The sequence below is a fragment of the Nansenia antarctica genome, assembly GCF_963989245.1.
Source record: "Nansenia antarctica genome assembly, chromosome: 1".
In the NCBI taxonomy this organism is placed as follows: Eukaryota; Metazoa; Chordata; class Actinopteri; order Argentiniformes; family Microstomatidae; genus Nansenia; species Nansenia antarctica.
In genome coordinates, this window is record NC_137674.1 from 14,689,650 (window position 1) to 14,715,308 (window position 25,659).

The 25,659-nt window shown below is 45.8% G+C and overlaps 2 protein-coding genes across 2 annotated transcripts in view; both read left to right on the plus strand.

Annotated features, from left to right (window-relative positions):
* yipf4 (Yip1 domain family, member 4) overlaps window positions 1–4,470 on the plus strand; it is a 62,048-nt gene extending 57,578 nt beyond the window's left edge. Inside the window, exon 7 of the transcript XR_013937877.1 lies at window positions 4,458–4,470. The gene's annotated coding sequence lies outside the window, so the exon portion shown is untranslated. The remainder of the gene's footprint in view (window positions 1–4,457) is intronic.
* The window catches only part of birc6 (baculoviral IAP repeat containing 6), a gene marked incomplete at its 5' end in the record, with an annotated part of 126,890 nt that overhangs the window by 51,249 nt on the left and 49,982 nt on the right, over window positions 1–25,659 (plus strand). The window contains 11 exons of the mRNA XM_080548216.1: window positions 48–156; window positions 454–681; window positions 1,774–2,758; window positions 5,703–5,846; window positions 8,844–8,973; window positions 11,758–11,889; window positions 12,257–12,418; window positions 13,249–13,422; window positions 18,207–18,406; window positions 20,029–20,332; window positions 22,284–22,501. Of these exons, the coding sequence (XP_080404342.1) occupies window positions 48–156; window positions 454–681; window positions 1,774–2,758; window positions 5,703–5,846; window positions 8,844–8,973; window positions 11,758–11,889; window positions 12,257–12,418; window positions 13,249–13,422; window positions 18,207–18,406; window positions 20,029–20,332; window positions 22,284–22,501 (2,786 nt within the window). The remainder of the gene's footprint in view (window positions 1–47; window positions 157–453; window positions 682–1,773; window positions 2,759–5,702; window positions 5,847–8,843; window positions 8,974–11,757; window positions 11,890–12,256; window positions 12,419–13,248; window positions 13,423–18,206; window positions 18,407–20,028; window positions 20,333–22,283; window positions 22,502–25,659) is intronic.

The window sequence follows — 25,659 nt, forward strand, 5'->3', positions numbered from 1 at the left end:
GTGTCTAGCCAAACTGTTTCAGACGGTGATTTCTCTGTCGTTTTCAGACCTAAACAGCCCGCTGCTCTTTGGGAGGCTCAACGGCCTCTCCTCCGACTCCACCATCGACATCCTCTACCAGCTGGGCACCACACAAGACCCTGGAACTAAGGACAGGTAATAATGACCTGCTCATGTGATGGATGTGGTGTAGCGGTTAGCACTAAGCTTTCATTTGAGTTCACCTCCACGATGCATTATCTCATTCTTTCTATGTGATGTGAGTTATATCCCACCTGGGAACACCACCACTAGAGTGCCCTTGAGTAAGGCACTTAAGACTAAATTATACAAATCTTTAATTATCTGATTAAAATGTAAAAATATGGAATAACAACGACTCAAACCTACTGTCTAGTACTATCAAAGACGACAGATATGTGTGTATATTGATGATGTCATCCCAACCTCCAGAATCCAGGCCCTGCTCCAGTGGGTCCATGATTCATCGCGGGTGGCGGCCCACAAGAGGAGCGGTCCCACAGGCTTCATGGGCCTGGGCAGCGTCTCCACGTCGCGGGAGTACGGCCTCCTCATGCCCTCGCCCTCCCACCTCCACTGCGTGGCGGCCATCTTGTGGCACAGCTACGAGCTGCCCGTGGACTACGACCTCCCCGTGCTGCTGAACAGAGAACTGTTTGAGTGAGTGCACAGTAAAGCCCTTCACGTGCTTTAGAGCAGCGTGTCTCATTGTTAAAACATCAACGGCAAAGTAGAGCCTCGTACCTTAGCCTCTGTGTTTGATGAACATTTCACTTTTAACGAATTCTGTTTCGTGATGTTTGTTGTTGGAAGCTTCTCCCTCCTCCTCTCCTATGTTTAACATTTTACAGACACTCTCCTATGTTTAACATTTTACAGACACTCTCCTATGTTTAACATTTTACAGACACTCTCCTATGTTTAACATTTTACAGACACTCTCCTATGTTTAACATTTTACAGACACTCTCCTATGTTTAACATTTTACAGACACTCTCCTATGTTTAACATTTTACAGACACTCTCCTATGTTTAACATTTTACAGACACTCTCCTATGTTTAACATTTTACAGACACTCTCCTATGTTTAACATTTTACAGACACTCTCCTATGTTTAACATTTTACAGACACTCTCCTATGTTTAACATTTTACAGACACTCTCCTATGTTTAACATTTTACAGACACTCTCCTATGTTTAACATTTTACAGACACTCTCCTATGTTTAACATTTTACAGACACTCTCCTATGTTTAACATTTTACAGACACTCTCCTATGTTTAACATTTTACAGACACTCTCCTATGTTTAACATTTTACAGACACTCTCCTATGTTTAACATTTTACAGACACTCTCCTATGTTTAACATTTTACAGACACTCTCCTATGTTTAACATTTTACAGACACTCTCCTATGTTTAACATTTTACAGACACTCTCCTATGTTTAACATTTTACAGACACTCTCCTATGTTTAACATTTTACAGACACTCTCCTATGTTTAACATTTTACAGACGCTCTCCTATGTTTAACATTTTACAGACACGCTCTGGAGATATGAATACTTCATATCGGTCAATGAGCACAAGAAGTTAAATATAATCAACTTTCCACCACATACAGAAACAGGTCACATAAGTTCCTGTCATTGGAATGCACTGCTGCCATGCTACTGGGTTAGAGAGTTACTGGTGTGAACGGTGTTTCTACCTGCTTACACCCCCTCTCTCCTGTCCCCCTCAGGCTGCTGTTCAACTGGTCCATGTCCCTGCCCTGCACCATGGTGCTGAAGAAGGCGGTGGACAGCCTGCTGTGCTCCATGTGCCACATCCACCCCAGCTACTTCTCCCTCCTCATGTCCTGGATGGGCATCGTGGCCCCGCCCTCCGCCGCCGCCCAGTCCCAGGCCCAGCACCGCCTATCCATGACGGACGACGGCAAGAAGCAGCACGACCTGAGCAGCGCCAACGCCGCCTCCGCCGCCGCCGCAGGCCTCACCGACGACTCCAAGCATGCCCGGCCGCCCGTCGCCCTGTCCGAGTCGCAGCTGGCCACCCTGGCAGCGGCCTCCCAGTCCCCCGGCGCCATCGAGCAGCTCCTGGACTCGGGCCTGCCCTCCCTACTGGTGCGCAGCCTGGCGGGCCTCTGCTGCGGCCTCCTGGCCAGCGCCGACCTCCCCCTCCCAGCCGCTGCCTCGGCCCAGGCCGAACGACGGCAGCACCACCACCACCACCATCATCACCAAGCCCACTCTTCCTCCTCCTCCTCCTCTTCCTCCTCCTCTTCTTCCTCGTCCTCTTCCTCCCCCTCTCACTGCAGGGCGCCCCTGTCTGCGGAGCTGGCGGCCCCGGTGTTGCGTTTCCTCACCGAGGTGGGGAACAGCCACGCCATGAAGGACTGGCTGGGCGGGCCCGAGGTGAACCCGCTGTGGACGGCCTTGTTGTTCCTGCTGTGCCACTCCAGCGCCAGCGCAGGGGGCTGCGCCGCCCACACAGGACCCCTCCACACCACCTCCAACTCCTCCTCCGGCGGTGCCTCCTCCTCCTCCTCCCGCCCCCCTCCTCCTCCCCCACCCCCCCAGCCCTCCGGGTCGCGCTACTCCCTGTCGTCCTCCGTGCGGGGCAGCGGGCTGACCACCCAGCAGCGGACGGCGTTGGAGAACGCCACGGTGGCCTTCTTCCTGCAGTGCATCTCCTGTCACCCCAACAACCAGAGACTCATGGCACAGGTCTGTCGCCCCCCCCCCCCTCTCTCTCTCTCTCTCTCTCTCTCTCTCTCTCTCTCTTCCTGCGACATGCACATTTCCTAATGTTTCTCTCTCTGGGTGAGGCTGTGCTCACCTCTGAACTCGTCCATGTTAACACTAGAACAGCTGTGCCTTTTTTACCTACTATAAGAGCCGCCTCGGTGGTCAAATGACCATAGTCTTTACAATGGGAAGCTGCTACTTACACACAACGACCACTAGTTGACCGTCTTGTAAATTAGCCTCCCTCCTACACAGAAAAACTGCAAAATAGCTTTCTACTACGCACTGATGTGATTTTGAAAATGTACGGATACTGGGTGGTAGAATGCTGCAGATTTCAGGGTTCCCATTATTTAATTTTTTTATTTAACCTTTATTTATACAGGTAAAGAACACGTTGAGCCCCAAGGGCTCATTTTCAAGTGTGACCTGTTCACAGGCATACAACATCCACCACAAACAAATACAATACAAAACCTGGCCTACATAGTCTAAAAACTAAACTAAAAAATACATAGTCTAAAACTAAAACTAGTCTAAAATAGTCTAAGATAATCTAAACTTTCCGTCAATATAGACTAAAACTACATAGTCTAAAACTAGTCTAAAACAGTCTAAGATAATCTAAAACTAAACTAAAACTACAAAAACCTAAAACTAGACAGCTAAAGATCTAGGGACGGAGGGGTCAGTAATGGGCAAAGGGAGGGTCAACTTAATAGCAAGAACAAATCATGGACTCGCACTGTATGTCTCTCAGCAAGAACTTGAAACTGGAAAGAGGGATCAGCTGAGACAGTTTCAGACTCTGCTGTAATGAATTCCAAGAGGAAGGGGCTGCAAATGAGAACGCCCTTTTGCCTTTCATGGTCCGGACCAAGGGGATGGAGTATGTGATTATGTCCTGTGTGCGAAGGCCGTAGACGGATTGCTTGCGTGACAGGTGGTTAGAAAGGTAGGAGGGGAGCAGACCAAGGATGGATTTGTAAATGAAAATATACCAGTGAAGGGTTCGGCGGATAGAGAGAGATGACCAGTTAACCAGAGAGTTTACAGCCTGTTATGAATCTTAACGCGCCATGGTAAACTGCATCCAGATGTTGAAGAGAGGTAGCAGAGGCATTCATGTACAAGACATCACCGTAGTCCAAGAGAGGCAGAAAGGTGGCAGCAACCAGACGTTTTCTTGCAGCAGCTGAGAAACAATACTTGTTTCTAAAGAAAAAGCTTAGCTTCAATTTTAGTTTCTTTAGAAGCTTGTCTATGTGCAGTTGAAAAGAGAGGCTGTCGTCCAGTTGAATGCCAAGGTATTTGTAGTTTAGTACAAGCTCAATAGGTGAACCCTGACATGATACAATGTCAGGAAGAGCACTTGGCACCTGCTTGTTATTGGAAAAATGCATGACTTTGGTCTTCCCTGTATTCAACACCAGTCTGAGCTGAAACAGCTGGGACTGAAGGGCATCAAAAGCAGTCTGCAAAGCCTCGAAGGCACGGTTGATAGAGGATGCAAAGCAATACAAGATTGTGTCATCCGCATACAAATGAACAGCAGCATTAGAGATTAATCCTATTTCATTGATATAAATGGTGAAGAGAGTTGGCCCCAAGACCGAACCCTGTGGCACCCCATTGGAAACAGTGAGCAAGTTGGATGAGAGATCACCAAACTGCACAGACTGTTTCTGTTGTGACAGGTAGTTGGAGAACCAGCCAACAGCATGAGGGGACAGCCCAATATCAGAGGCGCTGGCATAAGATGGCATGATCGACGGTGTCAAAGGCTTTAGACAAGTCGATAAAAAGTGCAGCACAGTGATTCTTCTTATCCAAAGCCTCAGTAATATTTCTCAGTATTTCAATATGCCTCAGTATTTCAAGCCTGCAAACTGCGACACTTTAAATAAATGTGCAATAACACTATGTGCAATATGACAACCCTAGTCGTCTATCTGTACAGTATAGTATAGTGGATAGTGTACATAGCCTTTATTTATGTAAACCAGCTCCTTCCCTTCTTGTGTTTTTTTTTAAGTTTTTTTTTTTTTTCTTTCCTAGCACCAGGGGAGCCACCCCTCCTAAATGTCGTTGTTTGGTACCTGTACTGTAGCAATGACAATAAAGACCATTCATTCATTCATTCATAATATCATTAACCACTTTGACAGCAGCAGACACTGTACTGTGCTGCTTCCTAAAGCCAGACTGAAGGGGCGATAGGATGTTGTGTGAATCTAGGAAGTCCTTGATCTGATCGTTAATTAGTCGCTCAAGGACCTTGGCTAGGACAGAAAGCTTTGAAATTGGTCTGTAGTTGTTCAAACATTTTGGGTCACCCCCCTTCAGAAGTGGGAGCACAAAAGCGGTTTTCCAGACCTCTGGCATCACATTGTTAGAAATAGATAAATTGAAAATGTGTGATACAGGTTCTGCAATGAAATCTGCAGCCAGGCGCAGAAAGAGAGGAGGAAGATTGTCAGGACATATCTAGGAAAAGTCATGAAAGGAGGGTCCTGAAATTTGATTGAGTGCAAAGATATAAAAGAAAAAATTACTCACATGGCTGTTCTGGTGTTCAAGGAGACAACAATCAACAATCAAAAACTCAAAGTATTGTAAAGCGGTCTTTCAATTTAGTATTCACCCAAAACATTAAATGAACGGTATGATTGTCTGGTGTGCTCAAATCAACCAACATGCACCTTGTCGCCTTTCTCTGAGGCCGCTGTGCACTCCGAGGTTCAACATTCTCAAACACAAAACATCATATTTCGATCATCTAAAACACAATGTACGGATTTCCTTTGTACTCCATCTTGCCAGTAGCACACACAACAGTAATGTGCTCACATGATGTCCAACCGTGCAGATGGATGCCTTACATACTGACTATCTGTGTTGCCCCCCCCCCCCACCCCCGCAGGTGCTGTGTGAGCTGTTCCAGTCGGCCCCCCAGCGCGGGAACGTGCCCATCTCCGGAAACATCTCCGGCTTCATCCGGAGGCTCTTCCTGCAGCTGATGCTGGAGGACGAGAAGGTCACCGTCTTCCTGCAGTCGCCATGTCCGGTGGGTTTCACTTCCTCTGCCCAGCACTAGGGGACACTGCTCTGGGCCGCTGTCTCACACTCTCCCTACAAATCAGGGGTTTGGGTAGGTGGGCTTCAGAATGAGATGGAGGACTCAGAGGAGGTGGCTGTCAGAAGATAAAGGATAGTAACAACTTCTGTGTTGGAGGAATCTGGTACTTTTGGTCTGAGCTCACAGTTGAATGTTCCATCAGCTCTTGTAGTGTCTTACCCTTTGGTCGGTCACCCAGTCTCAGGCAGTATACAAAGCATCATCGTCTCCATGTGATACCAGCCTGGATGTTCATTGGTTTGATAGTTCTTGTCGCAGTTAACTAGGGGTGTAAATCACCAGCTTCATCACGATACGATATTATATCGATTTGTTTGTATGACGATACAATGTTTGACGATATCACAATGTCAGTCACGATACGATTTCGATTCGATTCGATTCAAGATTGATATGACGATATGATCGATATGACGCGATATCATATGCCAATCTAACACAATTATCCACTCACAAAAACAACTAGAATATTATTTGACCATTTTATTTGTGAGCTCTTCCAGGTATCCAGCATTTAAATCATATTGTATTATACAGTATTCTTCTGTTACAAAAAGAAAAATAGACCCATTCACTAGTCTCACAAACCTACAGTATATTTGTGCAATAATAATAAATAATAATAAAATAATAATAAATAATAAGTGCAAATGCAGTACAGTGCAGTACATCTTATATACATTCTTCTTAACCAAAATAAGTTAAGTATATCCTCCAGTGTTATATAATAAGTATATCCTCCAGTGTTCTTCTTTGGGAGGTTTTTCTTCAAAAAAACTAACTGATCAACATGTTCAGGACAAACACTACGCTCTGAACGCAGGTCAGGATAATTTTTAATATAGGGCCATCCATCACACTTCCTCTAGGAAGCACTGATCTGATATGATGTGTTGATTGGTGAAAGGTAAGGCTATGCTTGGACAGTCATGTTAGATCACTGATTACGGGAGTAATGATTTACCTGTAGATTTTATCAATAGGAATTTTGTTCAGGTTTATCCAATGAAATTGGACAAGCAAACCGGAGTAAAGTAAGTAAGGTCCAACCTGCAGCCTTTGCCCATTCATAAGACAGATGCTTTGTTACAGACCAGAGCATTGACCAATCACAGTCGGCTAGACTAGAGCATTGACCAATCACAGTCGGCCGTGGGCGGGCTTGGCAGTCGCAGCTAAAACCGCTTCGCTGTTCTCCGCCGCAGTCACAAAATGCAGAACACACAGTGTGCAGCGCTCTTTGACTTTGTAATTTGCCGCTGCTAGTCGCGCGCTGCACGGAAATGGTGACAGTCACGCAGAATGTGCCATTTCAAAATAAAGGTGTATCTTTAAGATGACGATATAGATCGATATTTTTACATTGCATCGATGTAATCAGATCGTTAGTCAATGAATCGATGCATCGATGTGAATCGATGTATCGTTACACCCCTACAGTTAACTTGATCACTCCATTGGAAAAAAAATAAAAAATAAACTTTTCCAAATTGTTGACCTGATTAGCACGTCATCAACAGTCTAAATCTAACACGGCTCAGAGGAATATCGATAGTTTGATTTCCTGCATGTGCATCTCTTTCCCGTTCTGTCTAAGACCAGAAGCCCATAGTTGAGCAGATGGTTAGCCGGGAGCTTCTGTCATTTGTGATGGGAGACACATATGACTAGTTGGTCAGGAGGAGTGACGAGCTCCAGGTAGAAGTTTCCTCTAGGCACAGATCTAGCTTCGGCTTCCCCTACACTAACCGATACCCAACCACAACCACAAGCTAACCTCGCTTCAGCATGGAGGTGACCACTTCATCTCTACTCCCCCCCTGACTTGCTTCAGAAAGGACTAGTCCACCATCTGAGTGGTGTGTCCCCAGTTAGCCACAAGGGGCCAGTGCAGCACTACAGACCTTCACACTGCACGCTTCACTCTGCTGGTGTGTCCTGTTCCCTCACACCACGTCCCATCACTCACACTCAATCACACTGGTGATTGATTGTCAGGAGAGACGTTTCGGGAGCAGGGTGCTGTGGAGGAGAAATCGGTTTCAATTGTCCCGAAGCTAATTTAGTTTTAACCCCCGAGCCTTCTTAGTCAGTGTCTTTGAGCCTTGGGAAAAGCGCTATATAAATATAATGAATTATTATTGTTATTAGTCGTTATTCTACACCACCTGTTTTGTTTCAGGTCCTGTTTCTGGTAAAGAAGGGTCAGGGTGATGAGAAGGTGAGGAGTGACTGTTGTGCTCGTGTTGCCAAAAGGTGGCTCTCTTGATGGTTAACGTATCAAACCACTGTCGTCCTAGGGAATCCTAATTTCACTGAAGGTTACTCGTGGGTGATGAGCATTTGATTAATAGTTGGGCGGACCTAAACACTGATGTTGACACATTTGGTAAACAACACTACTTTTTTTTCACTCTGTTTGACCATCATGGAATTTTTTGGGTTTTGTCAGCAGATTTGCAGAAAGTCAATTATATACACTGACTGACATACTGCTGATATGAAGGGAATGAGGTTGGTGTGAGGGGGTCATGGATGGTGTTTGGAATTCCGTCCAGCTGTCTGAGGACCTTAGGGTGGCTGTGATGTGAATGTTGCCCAGCATGATGTGCACATGTAACATTCATGCACAATGAGAAGCCATGTCAACTCCAATAAAGGCCTGGTTAGACGGAGGGGAGGAGGGGAGGAGAAGGGGAAGTCTAGCCAGTGCCATCTTCATTCAATCTTAATATGGACTCGTATAACACTGCTGAATTGCTTCCATATTTTCCCGCCCCAACCACTACATATATCTCGATCATTCACAAGTGGGGGTAGTGGAATCGGTCTTGGTCAGTGTTATTCTGATGCAATAATCTTTTAATAAACACAAGTCTGTTTCACGTATGACTTGTTTTCTCACCTTTCTTTTGGCTTCTTTAGCTATACAAAGGACGCATCAACGCTACCAGTCACGTGATCCAGCACCCCATGTACGGCGCAGGGCACAAGTACCGCACCCTCCACCTCCCCATCTCCACCACACTGGCTGAAGTCCTGGACCGCGTGTCAGGTAAGCTACGGGTTCCCCCACACACCCATCACTGTTCTCCATTGACCCTTACTCAAGCAGTAGAAACGTATTGCACTCCAGAATACTAAGTCAAACAATACACATTGTAATAAGGCCCGTTAGCATCTCCACCAAGTGAGTTCTAAAGGCGCGTCTATCATGCACACATCAGCCTAACTTAGATAGATTAAAATTATTATTTAATTAATTAAAATTAGATAGATAACTTTACATTAAATATGTCTATCATCATCCGCTGTCAAACGCCACAGGTAATCATTTATTTCTAAACCAAGAGGATTGTACATCTCGTAAATGTGAATCGCGCTCCTTATGGGAAGGCTGTGCTTGACGCTTCCATGGGGTGCTTCTTTGGAACGGTGTACTCATAGCGGCATAGCAGCGATTTTTTTGTTATGCTTGTTGTAAAGAAAATGTCTAATGCATTGAAATGACATTAAACTAAGATAATAAAATGGTTATCATAATTTTTCTAATCTTTATTAATAAGTAATTACAGAAAAAGTAAATGACATTTCTGCCATGGCTTCCGCATTTGAGAGTCGGCATGTGACGCTACCAAGCGGACCAATCACAGTTCTTACGGTCTGCGTAGGTGTGCCGCGTAGTTACATTTTTGGAGAGGTGTGTGACGAGCTACGGCGTAGGCTACGGCGTAGATTTTACACCAGAAGTATAAATTGGGCTTAACATTAACACTTCCTCACTCCCACTGCTGATGTACTCGGGGGAAGGGACGGACTGTAGGACTGTTTGGTGAGAAGGAATAATACGAGTCATGGGTTAGCTGCAATCACTAGTGGACCGGTCCATCCCCCGATTGTCATTGTCCCAGTCCGTCCCTGGCTGTATATAGAAATAACACCATGCTCACAAGAAGATATCTAGATCGTCCTCCCTAATCTTGAACGCCACCCGCCGCCAATAACAGTCCATCCATAATATCCAAAATATTAATATTCCATTCACCCATTCTCCTGTCAAAAGTCACCAGAATCGCTGCTTCTCCTCTCACAACATTTTAGGCTCAAGCCCCCTGACATGAATTCGTCAGCTATCCAATAGAGGCAACATTGAAAATGAAGTCAAACTACTGGATACAAGCTAGACCAACCTTTTTAGCCTACCGAGGCGAAGACAAAGACAATGGTTTGCATGATCAGACAGATGGCAAAATTAAGTTTATTATATCAGCTCAGGAATTGCAGAGATGAAGAGTGGGAATGGTTTAAATATCAGGTTATTTTAACAAGGACAACAGGACCACCTCTACTCTCACACTGTCATCAAGCATTCTCTCAGCACAGAAAGCGGGAGAAATGTTTAGTGCAGTCTAACATGAATAAGTGTGAGTCGGCTTTAATAATGCAACACATTTTCATGCGACACAGGAGTAAGGATTTGGGGTCTCAGTTGGATAATAATGCATTTAATTTATGCATTTAATTTATGCGTTTAATTTGTAGCACTTCTCGGTGGATCATTTGAAGGGGGAGAGCGTGCTAGATTAATTGTCACACCTTGGTTTGTTAATCGGAAACTATCAAGAAAATAGTTTTCCTCCTCCACCGCACAGTACATCACTGTAAACAACTCGGGAACATCTTGTTCCAGTCACGCTGGATTTGAGGTTTTATTCTGTCAACAGAAACACGAAAGAAAAAGAGAAGTGAGATTTGTTGACACAGGAATGTTTGCTACAGTTGTCATAGAGAACCACTACCAGTCAGCTAAATCTGAATTTTTGTTAAAACTTGGAAAAACATCTCTGATGAATGGCTACAATGTACCAGCAGGTGAAAACTGCATTTAGATAATATATATATAATTATATACTAAATTCTCCACATCTACAAGCTGAGTATTGGTGTCACTTAAATGACACATCTTCAAGCCCTGTGAAGGCATGTGCAGCCCCATCCCTGGTTGACCAGTCTTGGCGTGAGCTGCACAGATGTAAACTCCTTAAACTACAGGATTTAGTTTCTGAAAGCCCCTGACTTATGCAAGAAGCACTGCCACGCCTCTGTTAAATATCGTGCCTCTAGAACCAAAATATTGTCAGCAATAGTCTCTCTCCCGTATGCTCCCTCTGTCCCTTCACCATGGGAGAACGTCCACCTAGTATCCACAATGGTTCAGAAAGACCCTTCACTCCTGAAGAGCCGTAACACAATCCACCTGGAATGGGTGGAGAGTATTCTGTTTTCAGTGCATTCTGGCCATCAAGGTCAATGAGAGAGCTCCCTCCAGTGTATATGATGCTTCAGAGCGGTTAGTATTTAGCCGTGTTGGCTGTGATAAATGGCTGTCCTCCTGGGACCTTGAGAACACTAGATAGAGCCGTGATACAGTAGCACCTTTATCAGGAGAGGGTGGGTTAGGGCTAAGGGTTAGCTAGATAAAGCTAGCCAGAGTTCTTTCCAAACACTGTTTGTTTGGCCCTTGGAATTGCTAATGCAAGATCTCCTATCAAGTCCTTCTTATCTGACGTCATAGGGAATGGGAAAGGTGGGGGGGGGGGGGTGAGAGAGGCTCGACCTTTTATTGATTGCATCCGTTTGATTTCATAGCCCCTGTTGTTGCATAAATTAGGCTTAATGTCAATACTTGTGTGCACAGACACACTGAAGCTACAACCGGAGATGTACATGTTAATGACAATTATTGTCTACTCTTTCACAAAGTGGCTTTAGTAGTTGTTTACCGCAGGGGTGGAACGGGTGGCTCTAACTAACGCTCCTCTCGTCTCCCTCTCCTCAGACACCCCCAGCATCACGGCCAAGCTGATCAACGAGCAGAAGGAAGACAAAGAGAAGAAGAACCACGAGGAGAAGGAGAAGATGAAGGCCGACAGCGGTTTCCAGGACAACTACAGCGTAGTCGTCGCCTCAGGTACCCCCCCTCCCCCCACCCCCCGTCTTCACACCTCCCACATCTGTGAGCCACCACGTCCCCTCCTGCCACTCAAACTGGCTGTGTACAAATTGATTAATTTATTTACTCCACAGCACAAATTAGAGGGCAGGCCTTTGTTTACAGGTTTATGTTGATCTAATTTACCACATGAAAGTTAAATGATAGGGGTCTTTTTAATCAAAGTAGGCTTTTATATACAATTGTATCCTTCATTACTTGTACTGTTTGCATAAGCTAATAAGTTAATAAGTTAATCATGAATGGAATATTAAACGGTATAGGAATATGGCCATGGGCTCACCTCTCAGTTGTCTGTTGCAGCTAATGTGTGTTTACCTTTTAGGCCTGAAGTCCCAGTCCAAGCGGGCCCTGTCCACCCCTCCCCGCCCCCCTTCCCGGAGGGGCCGCGTGATGAGCGACAAGCTGACGGCCTCCTCAGGTGTGGACCCCTCTGCCAAAACCATCAGCGTACCTGTCTTCCACCTCTACCACAAGCTGCTGCCAGGTACTCTACACACTGAGCATCTCTCTCGCTCACACACACACACACACAGAACCTCTCTCACGCACACACACACACACACACACACACACACACACATACACAAAGCCTCTCTCGCGCACACACACACACACACACACACACACACAGAGCCTCCTCTCAGCTGGACCCATTCCTCTCTCCACCCTCACTGTGCCAAGGGAAGCCTATTGATCCCACCTACTTAAAGAATCTGTGACCTCCCATCTCAGTCAGTTCATTGAGCCCCAGTGTCCTTTGGCTGGAACTCTGGGGGCCTGTCTGCCTCTTGTCCTCTCACACCTGTGCTCCTCTCCTTGTAACACGTGCAGGTTGTCTGTCAACTGTTTCATTCATAAGAAGTCAGTGTTTTGGATTGCACACACATCAAAACCAACTTGGATTTATTCACGTCAAATTGCGCAAAAAAATACATCTAAAACACTGAATTAATTGAGGAATATAATAACGGTTTTGCTTTTAACAACTACATCTTTGGTGATCAAAGATAGTGACTGTCGTTTCTAAATATAATTTTCATTTGTAAAATATTTACTCTGTATAATAATAATAGTTTTTTATTTACTTACCATGGACATTGGTTGTACTTCTTTCATGATATCATCCAAGCGTCTTTGAGTGTCTAGAAAAGCTCTATATAAGTCTAATTTATTATTATTATTATTATTAACAACATCTGCAATAACTGTAATCTAGGTCGCCTCCTGTCATGCCACATAGCTGTCATACAGCTTGACCGTCCAACAGACGACGAGCAAGTAGGTTACCACTGTGTCTCATCCCTCCTCCCCCAGGTCAGCCCCTGCCGGCCGAGATGACACTGGCCCAGCTGTTGACTCTCCTCTACGACCGCAAGCTGCCCCAGGGCTACCGCTCCATCCACCTGACCGTCAAGCTGGGCTCCAAGGTCATCTCCGACCCCGGCCTGTCCAAGACGGACTCCTTCAAACGCCTCCGCACAGAAAAAGGTATGGTGCATACACGCTCACACGTACTACCATGCATCCACACAGAAAACACTGTGACCCGCCCTGTCCGCTTCCGTAGTTAGTGGGGCTCAACAGATGTCTTAAAGCTTTCTTTACCAGTTCCACAAACAGGTGAGCTGGTGTGAGATGCACGAAAGGCTCCGGCGTACCCCTCTTCTGCTCTTGTTCACTGTGTTGAGTAATGGGCCGGCGACTTTGTGTCTGCATCTCTACCATGGTGCAGGTGGCCTTCTCTGGCCCCAGGTTTAGTTGAGAGAGAAAGCTGTTGTTGTTATGATCATAGATCGGCCCCTATTGGAAGAGAATCATCCAGAATGCTGCCGCCCGTCTGGTCTTTAATCTCCTCAAATTCTCTCATGTCACCCCCCTCCTTCGCAGCCTTCACCCCTTTCCTTCGCAGCCTTCACTGGCTCCCAGTAGCAGCTCACATCAGATTCAAGACCCTGGTGCTCGCCTACCGGGCGGCAGAGGGAACAGCCCGTCTCTACTTGCAAGCAACGGTCAGCCCCCAAACCCCTGCCCGGTCACTCCGCTCTTCCACCTCAGTTGGCTAACTGGCACCGCAACCTCTACGAGGATGCAGCGATCACACTACTCGGTCAAGCCTTTTCATTGTGCTGGCACACCAGTGGTGGAACGAGCTTCCCACTGCTTTTACGCTGAGAATGGCTGCTTTAGTTAATGTACTTACTGTAAGTCGCTTTGGATAAAGGCCAATAAAAATGTAAAAAAAAAACATGTATAATGTAGGGGGTGCGGAAATCATTTACGTGCATCTAAATGGGTTTTGCTTTTCAAGAGGAATACAGGCTAGGCAGTGCCTTCAGTCTTTTCACATCAACCCCTTGTGCTAATGGAGTTATTTTGGTTCAGTCTTGCATCACCTAGGGCTAGGCTATTACCTGGTCTGCTTCGAGAGAAAAGCTTTGATGCTTGAAAGCTCTGGGAGCAGCCAGAGTAATGGCCAGCCTATCAGATTGTTCTACCTTCAAGCACTGCTCCTTATGAAAGCTTTCACATACCTTGATGTTGTTGGACAACATTTACAGTGCCTTGGGAAAGTATTCAGAGTTTCATTCACTTTTTCCACATTTTGTGTGTTATAGACTCAATTCGAAAATTAATTAAGATAAAAGTATTTTCCATCAATCCACACACAATACCCCAGAATGAAAGCGAAAAAACATTCAGCAAATTTATTAAAATTGAAATACAGAAATACTTAATGTACATAAGTATTCAGACCCTTTACTGTGACACTTTCAAGATTAGCGAAAATACAAAAATGTCATCAACAAATCACTCAATAAGTTGTCTAATGCGATACCGTCTGCCCGATGGAAGCAGGGAGTCTTCAGACAGACACAAATAGACCTACCTGGCTGTCAAGTCATGAAGTCTGTTAACTGTTCTGAGTAGAAGATGCCATGGGAGAGCCTACTCATCTATGTTCCTGTCCTTTACCAATCCAGCTGGAACCTAAAACCTTGCTACTGTCTCCATGAACTTTCCTCACTTTGATTCTGTTATAGGTTTCATTACGTGTCACGCCTCATCAAAATACTGCTAAAAAAATTATCCTGCTTCTATGCGCTGTTGTGTGTATAAAATCCAATTTTACAGATAAGAGCTTAATTTAGACAGTAGAGAGAATGTGATGACTAGAACAGTGAGAATAGATACGGTGCCTTCTGATCAAATGGTTGTATCATTTCACCTGATCATACCGCCCACACAAGTTCACATGCTTATTATTTACATGTACATTTTTGCCATTTAGCAAACGCCTTATTCCAAAGCAACATACATTTGACTAAGTAAGTGAATCATCAATTCACCAGTCGTAGCAGGAAGAGTAATCTAGCTCAGGCCAGGGGCCATTGGCAGTCGTTGTGATAGAAGAAGAAAGAAATATTTTTAGACTAGAGAAACAGTACAAGGGGGTAAGTAGAAATCTTAGGAGACACAGTATAGGGGGAAGCAGGTGTCTCAGGAGGCACAGTGCTGGGGGGTAGTAGATGTCTCAGGAAGAGCAGTTAAGATGTAACCTGAAGAGATGGGTCTTCAGTCTCCGGAGTTTGACTCCGTGGTTTACCGTAGAACCGGTGGAATGAGGAATGGCATCACATTACAATGATCCCATTCTCCAATTTGTACCTCTACCAGCTTCCACTGACACCTACCCAGTCTTATCAGATCTTTGAAGGGGAGTAAATGAGGGCAGATTGGGAGGGAACCCATTTCTGGAATAAAAGGCAGGCCAGGGGTGATCTATATTTAGCCGATGGTCAGTGCTAGGTCATCATGATGTGAACGCAATAGATCCGTTCAGAACACTGCAGCGTCAGTGAGACAGTCAGCGAGCAGCACACCTGGTTTCTCACTTGGCATGAAAATGGAAACGTCAAGTCAAGGTATTTGTCAAGGTGTTTTCTCATCCAAATGTAAGAAGACAGGCGTAGTCCAAACATCTGATCAGAAACCACTATTTACTGGCCAGTTCATCATTCACTGAGTCAGTTGCTGAATTAGTGTTTTTCCATCCGCTACGCAGTAGCGCATTATCAATATTGTCATTTAAAAAAACCTGCTTTCCTGTCCCAGGCCTGTTTGGCCATTGTAAAGAGAAAAGGTCTCTGCCCCCCTTTCTTTTGTCAGTTCTGCCCAGTGCCAATCCACTAATGCTGTGATTCCCTTCCCACCCTCCCACCCCTGCATCTCACATCTTCAACAAGTCTCGTCACTCTTCTAGCCATCCGTCACACAGGGTTTGGTTGGAGGTTTGTTTTTAAAAGTCCATGAAAGGCAGCCAGTTCAGCCAACATTTGTTTAGTGTTACTGGCTGGTAAAAGCGGGAAGGCTGGTAACCTGTAATGTTCCCGGCTAATGAAAGCCCCTGTCTCCAGCCCTGTGTCGCCCCTCGGCCAGACACTGACTATCTGATTAGGTCAATCATCGTCCTCAACTTTCACCCCTAGTCTTTTTCTGGAGTTCTAATCATTCATTGAGGTTTATAGATTACAAGCTGGCTTGAGCAGTAGACTGCAATTTCAGTGTACTTACAGGATAGAGAGATGGAAAAACAAAGGGCGTTTAGTTTGAATTCCCAGTTTATACTAGTACATGATTTGTTCTGAAATGTTGCACCTTGTAGCCACTCTCTGCCATTGAAAAGGACACATTTCGCTGTGCAGCACAAAGCTCGTCTGGCCTGTTGCACGTACGTCACACCTACGGTTTCCCAGGATAGCATCAGAGAGTAACTCCTTCTGGAGTCGTCTGTTTCTTAGAGTCTGTTGGGCTGATAAATGGAAGGGGAGAGCGGTGACCCTCACTAAGGGAGGAAATGTAGAGCGTAAGAGCTTTAAACCAACGCTGAGGCTTTGACCACGGGGAGCCATGATGTAGAATCCATTTACCTCCACCCCACGGTGCCCTCCCCCCCACGGTGCCCCCCCCCCCCCCCCAGGGGCCCACCAGGCCTCTTAGAGCCAAATGGGTTTTGTCCTTTGCAAAACATTTCAGGTCTCAAGGCCCCCTACCTGATTTATTGGGTGAAACACACAGGTTTATACATCAGGTTCACCTTGCATAGGAAAGGTACTGTATGCTCTGTGAAAATGTCTTCTCGCTGACACCACAGTTACAGAATTGCTTGTCTTTGCGAATTTGTCCAGGAGAATCTTTGTGATCTCATGCGACATGCCTCTCTTTAGTCTAATAAGTGTCTTCCCCCCCCCCCTGTTCCCTTTTGAGGTGCGTCCGAGGCAGACGCTATAACTCACTGGCTGATGCTGTTTAGATATTCTCTGTGTGGTCCCGTCTCTCCTTGCAGGCCGGCTGAAAGACGAGCGTTCCCCTTTCCATCACGTCTAATCCTGTTTTGGAAGTCCAGGCAGCACGAGCTCCGTTACAAACCCTATTAGTCACAACCATGGTGACTTTTTAATTCACCGTCCCAAAGGGGAGCCATGAATCATGTGTTTTATTCTCTTCTCCAGGAGAGATGATGTGCAGCTTTTTTGTAGATGACCTATCAATCGACTCAGGCTTTTCATATCATCATAAAACAGCCCCAACGCTGAAGAAAAACAATAATGGGGATGGCTGGATTTACCCTTTCATTTCACTTTTCCTCTGGCGTGTTCTGGCTTGGTCCACCAAGCCCCCCACATGACGTGCAAACAAGGACGAGTGGTCTGTGTCCTTCAATTTTATTTTGTGATCAGTGCCTAGTGCCTACTTGGGTCTGGAGTGGCACATTCTTTTTCAAGTGCAGCCATTAACTCATGTTGATGCATTAGCGCCTAGCAGTTGAACTGGCACTCCATCCCCTTGGGTTTGGAAGCTGTCTCAGCCTCCTCCTCCTCCTCCTCCTCCTCCTCTCTCTTCTTGCTTGCTTGAGCTTGATGAATTGGAGCATAATGTTCACTTCTTCTTTCTCTCTCTCAATCTTCTCACAAGCGATAAAATAGGAGAGGTATGATATCACTCGACGGTGTTCTACATGGTGACCCCCAATTCTTTTTTTTCTTAGGCAGGGCTTGGACAGAGGTCCAAGTATCGGCATCCAATGTTGCCATTGGCAATATTTCCTATGGAGTTTTATGTAAACTAAGACATGGAGGATGTTCATCTCACAGTCTTGTGAAACAGAAGGACAGACAAGAACACTTGCTTAAGTCCACAAGTACCCAACGTGTCACAGTGAAACAATGTGTGAAAGTCTTTTGATGCTAGCCCCTGTTCCCTCCTCCCTCCAGTGGAACACTGTGACATGCTGAGCAGCTGCCCAGAGGACGAGCCCATGACCCCGGGGGAGGAGTGCCTGGACGCTGCCATCGACGAGTCCCTGCTGGAGACCAACCCCATCCAGTCTCCCCTGCAGGTGTTTGCAGGGATGGGCGGCCTGGCCCTGATCGCCGAGAGGCTGCCCATGCTCTATCCTGACGTCATTCAGCAGGTGAGTCCAACAACCACCTCTACAACCTGTCTTAGATATCAGGCTCAAAAGGGGAATTTAAGTTGACTATGATATGCAGGTGTTTATCTTCATCAGTCCAATAAGGCCTCAAAATATTGGTTGTTTTGGTCTCAAAATATAATTTGGGCCGATGTTTACTTGGAAAAGTCTGTGATCTGTGATTTGTGATCATCGAATTCATTTTGAGTAAAATGTCACTTTTAAACTCTCTCGCACAAAGTGGTTCAAACATCTGTATGAGGGGAGGGGCTATATCCTGATCATACTGTATCCCCCCCAAATATTTTTTTTTACCTTAAAATACCAGGCATTGTTGCAAAACTAGTATATTTTCTGTATATGACTATAGAAATCCAGTGAGATCATGGAGACTAGTAGAAGATCTGCTTCCTCTGGGCCTAGTCTATTGAGAGGGATGGCATGTCGCCAGGGTTACCATTCAGTCTGAATCTGTATTGTCTCCCAGCGCTCCCCCGGTGCTAAATTATGCCTAGTAAATGAAAGTAAATTGATACTTGAAGAAGTAATTGAGAGAGCATATTGACAAGGTGAGTAGTTGGAATGGATTCTGAGAGCTGCCAGGTACTAAATCTGTTTTGTTTTGTTATCCCAAACCCCCAACCCCCCCCCCTCCCCTCCCCCCTCTAAATTGTTTCAGCGAATTGAGTTATTCAGGCAGTCTCCCAGAGCTACTGGTGGTTGGCACCAGGCTCCGCACAACGGCCACCAAGTGAGATGATTTTGTTATGCATTTAGCATTGTGATAAACAAACAACATTGTCTTGTGAATATTGAGAACTGTCGTATCATTAGGTACATCGTTCAACAAACAACCTTTTTTTTGTAGGATGGTTACGTAACCCTCCCTAGATTAGCCCCCTTGTGTGTCCCTCTGTTTGTAGGCCAAGCCTGTAGAGGCGGTGAATAATTCAGCTATTGCACTCTCTCACCCTGAGTGAGAATATTTGCAAAGTAAACTAAAGGCATCTATATTGATGCAGGTGAGGCCTTTTAGATGCCAGTAGTGTTGTTTTTACTGAGCTGCTGTACCTGTGTGTCCCACTGTTGGTGTTTTAGCTGTGAACTCTGGCCTCTTCTGGAAAACCACTCTGGGCTGCTCCTGTATTTAGTGCAGCTAAGCTTGAATTGATTACATAGATCACACCTGTGTACCGTCAGATAGGCTTGTTATTAACTACAACTCAGGTGTGTGGAGACTTGCCTTTTCCATTTGAGGTGCTTTGTAGTCATCTTTAGAGTATTGAGGTAAAAGAGGCAACAAGAGGGTATGAGACAGAGTACAAAGGTTTCTCCAAGGTTAACTTTAAAGAATCTTTCAGTTTCACCCTCTCTTCTCCATTCCAGTCAGGTATTATATGGAGTTCAGCAGCACCTTTGCTCAGACTAAAGCCCAGGCCCACAGCAGTGTTATGAATCTGACCTGTTCTCCTAGTTCTTATTAACCACAATGTTCAAGCACAACACATGACATTGAAATGACACCCGCCCCCAGTGAGCACATCTCTCAGCGTCTGTCTATTGCGTCGCTCCGTAAAAGCAGCTCTAACCCGGTGATTGAACCCACGATCGCTCCTGTGCAGGTGAGCGCTCCGACAGTGCCCTCCACCACCCAGGAGAAGCCCAAGGACAGCGACCAGTTCGAGTGGGTCACCATCGAGCAGTCGGGCGAGCTGGTGTACGAGGCGCCCGAGACCATCGCCGCCGAGCCGCCGCCCATCAGCAAGTCGTCGGTGCAGACCATGTCCCCCATCCCCGCCCACTCCCTGGCAGCGTTCGGCCTCTTCCTGCGACTGCCCGGCTACGCCGAGGTGCTGCTGAAGGAGAGGAAGCACGCCCAGTGTCTGCTCCGCCTGGTGCTGGGGGTCACGGACGACGGGGAAGGGAGTAAGTGACCTAACGTTTCACTGTGTTCTAGAGAAGGGACAGAAGGTTGGCTCCTGTGTGTCTATATGTCTGTCTGTCTCTTGTGTGGCTGTGAACTATTTCCTTCCTGTCTGAAGATGTTCCTCATTATCATTCTGAAACGTGACTTAAGATAAAGACTTCCAGTGGTGGACGCTTTTACGGTTTAACCCAAAACCGCGGTCTCTAAATATAGCAACGTTTTTGATCAAAAACTTTGTTTTCGACTTTAATGTATTGGATTAGTATTAGTAAAGGGCTCCATTATTTGCAATTGGTGGCTCAACAATGTCATTTTGAATCACGGTTTACAAAAAGAAGGGGTTATTTTCATTAACGATTTCTCGGTTTCAAAAATTGGAAACCATCCATCCCTATTAAGCAGCAGTTCACTCTCCCTCTTGGCATTCATACTGTCTCTGCAAACAGTTGATCTTATGTCCTTCATTGGAGCGCCTGAATACATCAATGATATGTGGCCGATGCATGTAATGGACTCCTTTAAAAGCAGTAGGTCCCAAGAGTAGAGTAACTCTCCATTTACAATTGAGGCACGTTTGTATCGCGCACGTGTGTGTGTGTGGTGCGTCTGTGTGGCGCTCGTGTGTGTCCATCCAACACGGCACTGCTTTCCCCATTGTAGGGGAATAATTTGTCTCATAGACATTTTGTCATCATTACTTTTGTGACCATCAGTCAGACTGTCTGGGCAGATTAACACATTGACGACGCCAACCTGGTAGACAATGAAAACCGGTTTCCTCTGCTCAAGATTTGGCATTTGCTCAAAAACAGAGACATTTGTTTCAAAGGCTTGACCACCTCCTTTGTTTTCCCTAGTCGGTCTATGACGACAATGTTGACCCACGCCAGGGTGATGGCTTTGCCTTTGTCCACTCCCGTCCCCTCCCTCTCCACCTTTGTGATACCATTGGAAAGGGAGGGCTAAAGTCACCTTCATCCCTCTTCCTCATCTTCACTGTAAATGTGACCTCCCCTCACTGTGATTGGTTTGGACCTCACCTGAGGGTGTGACTGTTACCTGTGTAGAAAAATCTGTAATGTTTCCTCTCTGTAAACACTTTTTCTGAGAACAGTTTGACTGTCAGCCTTTTGTCTGTCATGCTTGTAAACTGTTCTCCTTTTGCGAAAGACAATTAAATACCTTTTCCTATGCATTTGAAGAAACCAGGCTACCTTCATCTATTTAGACTACTTGAATAATCACACCATGCAGTCCATGAGACCATAACTGTCTGCCAGGACTCACATCGGCATGTTTACAAGTCCTGCTCCCTCATGCGTTACAACTTTTCCAACAGCCCAACCTCCTTTCTAATCTGCCTTTATTATTGATTGTTTAGCTTCCCTCTCCTCGAGGGAAGGGGGGACAGAGAGAGGGGGGGAGGAGGGACAGAGAGAGAGATTGGGGGGGGGGGCAGAGAGAGGGGGGGAGGTGGAACAGTGAGAGGGGGGCCAGAGAGAGTGAGAGAGAGAGAGAGAGAGAGGGGAGGGGGGGGGGGGAGAAACAGAGAGGGGGGTGAAACAGAGAAGGGGGGAGTCCCATTTTTTTTTTCTGCCCCTGTTTTATTTAGTCCTTGAGATGAGGGCCCCTGCTAATGATTGATGGGGCGTGCAGTCTGCAGTCTGCCAGCTCATTCGCTGATTCTGCTCACAAAGCACACACACCATCAGTCTATCGTCTTTCCCCAGGCCTCGTTCACAACTGCTAAAGGGACCCTCCTCTTCTCCTACTCCTCCCAAATCTTCCTCTTTCATTAGTCATCATGTGGTCACATCTCATTCCACCTGTTGCCATTGAATGAAATGCAAGCCAAACCCTAATGGCTCCAAGTAATTCTTCAACGCCGTCATAATTCTCTCAATTCTGACGCGTTTTATTTTTTGGCCCCTCCTCCTCCTTTTTTCTTAGGTCACATCCTGCAGTCTCCGTCGGCCAACGTGCTTCCTACGCTGCCCTTCCACGTGCTGCGGGCGCTGTTCAGCACCACGCCCCTGACCACGGACGACGGCGTCCTGCTGCGCCGCATGGCCCTGGAGATCGGAGCCATCCACCTGATCCTGGCCTGCCTCTCCGCCCTCAGCCACCACGCGCCCCGTGTCCCCAACGCCAGCAGAGACCCCTCGGAGGTGAGTGAGGCCCCCCCCCACCTGTGATGTGTGGTCACGAAAGAGACACGAAAGATACACCTGGAAGAGTCTCATATAAAAGTGTGTACTCTTCATACTCCATGGCATCACTGTGTGTATTTCTGTCGGGTGAGTTCAGATAGTATTTTATGTGTAGGCCTATGATGAGCGCGAAAACACACAGTAATACGAAACATGGACAGCTGTCTCTGTGTGTGTGTGTATGCAGTGGTGGAAATAAGTATTCAACACATCAACAATGTTTTCATTCGACATATTTCCATTGCAGCTATTCATATGAAATGTACACCGACATTGGTATTAACTCAATAAAACTACACAGCTAAAGAAAGTGCACTCCAATCCATAAAAAAAGTGATGTGCAATAAAGGGGAATGACACAGGAAAGAAGTGTTGAACACTAACTTTATTTAATACTGCGTGCAGAAGCCTTTGTTTCCAATGACAACTTCAAGACGCTTCCTGTATGAAAAAAAACAAAAAACTCTCCCAGTGGTCAGGTGGGATTCTGGCCCATTCTGCAACAGTCTTTACATTTGGAAGATTCCGAGAGGCCCGCTGGTGAATATTGTTCATCAGTTCCTTCCACAAATGTTCTATTGGATTTAAGTCTGGCGATTGACTAGGCCACTCTAACACCTTTATTATTCTTCCTCTTGAACCAATATCCAACCAATTATTGAGTCTCCTTTGCAGTATCTTTTGGATCGATGTCTTGCTTGAAGTTTCACCCGCCTATCATTATCGTATTCTTTTTATGCATTGGAGTGTTCCAATTTATTTAGCTGTGTAGTTTCATTGAGTTTATGCCATTATGTCTGGTCTACATTTCATGTGAATAGCTGCAATGGAAATATGTTGAATTCAAAAATGTTGATATGTTGAATACTTATTTTCCCCCACTCTGTGATTTGGATGTCATGTGTGTTCACGAAGCAAGACCAGATTAAAGCTAAGCCTCTTTGGATACTGTTGACAAAGAGTAGCGTGACAAGTGAAATGAGATATTCTGAAGCTTCCTCAGATCTGTTTGGCTTGACACAATAGGGCAGCCCTCCTTTCAACAGTGACTGAAGTTATTTTGGGTTTTTCCATCAGTGAGAAAGTGCTTGTGAGAATCAGTCATGTTATTAATGGCCGTATCTGCCAGGGCTTTAATCACAGCCTCTTCGACATGTCTCCCACCGAGTCTGTGACAAATTGGGCAATTGTTTGTCTGAACGATAAGAAGGCAGGTCTAGCTTTGCAGAGAGGGACTTGTCCGTTGTACTAATGCCAGCTCCAGACGGGAGGAAGGGGAACATCATGAAGAGGGATTGAATCATGGACTCACCCGACTGCCATGCCTATTAAACGGAGCGATTAGTCATCTATTGAGTGATTTGGTTTCGGTGCTTCAACACTCGCTCCAAGGACCGAATTCATCTACACTGCCGCAGATGACATTTTATATAGTAGCCCAGGCTATTGCAGTACTTCCCTTTTCGGCAGTGTTGCTGTGGACGGTCTCTGAGTGCACTCACTCCCTTCCACAGAGCTGGGCGGATTTATGGAGTTGTCAGACTTGAGGACACATCTCGGGGCTGACGGCTTGAATGCCGGCCAGAGTACTGTCGCGGGTGATAATGGTTGTGCGGCCCCCTCTCGGCCTGGTCGCCGTCATGTGAGCGGACGTTTGGCTGGAGATAAGACACAGACTAGGGGGCTGGAGCGGACAGGCGGTCCTCACCCACTCCCTCTTTATCAGGGGGAAGTAAACGGACACGTCCCTTCCTTGGTTTATGTACCTGAGCCTAGTGATTAGTGTTCACCCTCTTACCACAGGGAGAGTGTCAGGATCGGAGACACACGCACACACACACACACACAGAAAGTCTGAGTGTGCATATCTGTCACACAACGAGTGACTGACTCACACACACAAACTGATTGACTAATTGACACATGCGCGCACACACACACACACACACACATTGACTGACTCCTTCTCTCACACACATTGACTGACTGACGCTCTCTCACACACACACACAAACATTGACTGACACTCTCTCTCTCTCTCACACACACACACTGTTACGTTCTACATTCGCTAGGGAGAATAAGAAGTAACAAAATTCAGGTGTTATGAGTAATATAAAGATATTTATTACTGCAAGGATTAATTAACGTCATAATGGTACAGATAAAACAGAATTAGAACTAACAAATGCCTCCTACTCAAATAAACAATAAACTCATCCCGTGGATGGTAAAATAAACAATAATAATAAAAAGGGTTTCAATCACAAAGTATCCTAAACAAAATCACTAACACAGAACACAACTAATAAACTAAACCAAAAGGATCTCTAACAAGTATCCACCAAACTATAACAAATTGCTCTCTAAACAAAGTAAACCACCCGCATGGTATACAACAAAATGGTGGGAACTGTGTGATGGGATCACACAGCTGCTGCTGGTTCTCTCTCCAGGTCTTTTGTAGGGTGTGGCCTCTGATGATTGGTTGGTGTTGATTATTGGCTGGTGTTGATTGGCTGGAGTTGATTGGTCACTGCTGGAGTTTGATTGGCAATTATCACGGGGGGGGGTGGATCCCCTGGACTGGGCTTATGGCTGTTAAAGAGATACAGACACAGACAACCAGAACAGACACTACAACAGACACAAACATATAGACAGACAACCAGGCTACTGATAGCCGTCACACACACACACACACACACACACACACACACACACACACACACACTGACTGACAGGAGGGAGGAGGAGGTGTTTTGGGTGCAGTTACATCACTGTTGCCAAGACACATCTTTTCAAAGTCTAAAAGTCAACATTAGAGCAGTCTCTCCCTCGCTTCAAAACTAATATAAATGTTGAATTAATGACGGATGGGCAGAGGTGCATTTCCATCAGTCTGCTCCCATTCCCATAACGCTGCCTAGCCAGGTCTATTAACCACCTGTTGAACACAGCGTTAGCCAAATGTCACTCCAGTGTCAGAAATACACGGGGACAAACTACAAAAATGCCTTGAAGATATTCAATAATGCCCCAGAAATCATAGACCCAGGGGCAAACTTGTCCACAAAATGTTTCAGCGCAACTTTGTTATTAGATTTCATGAGATT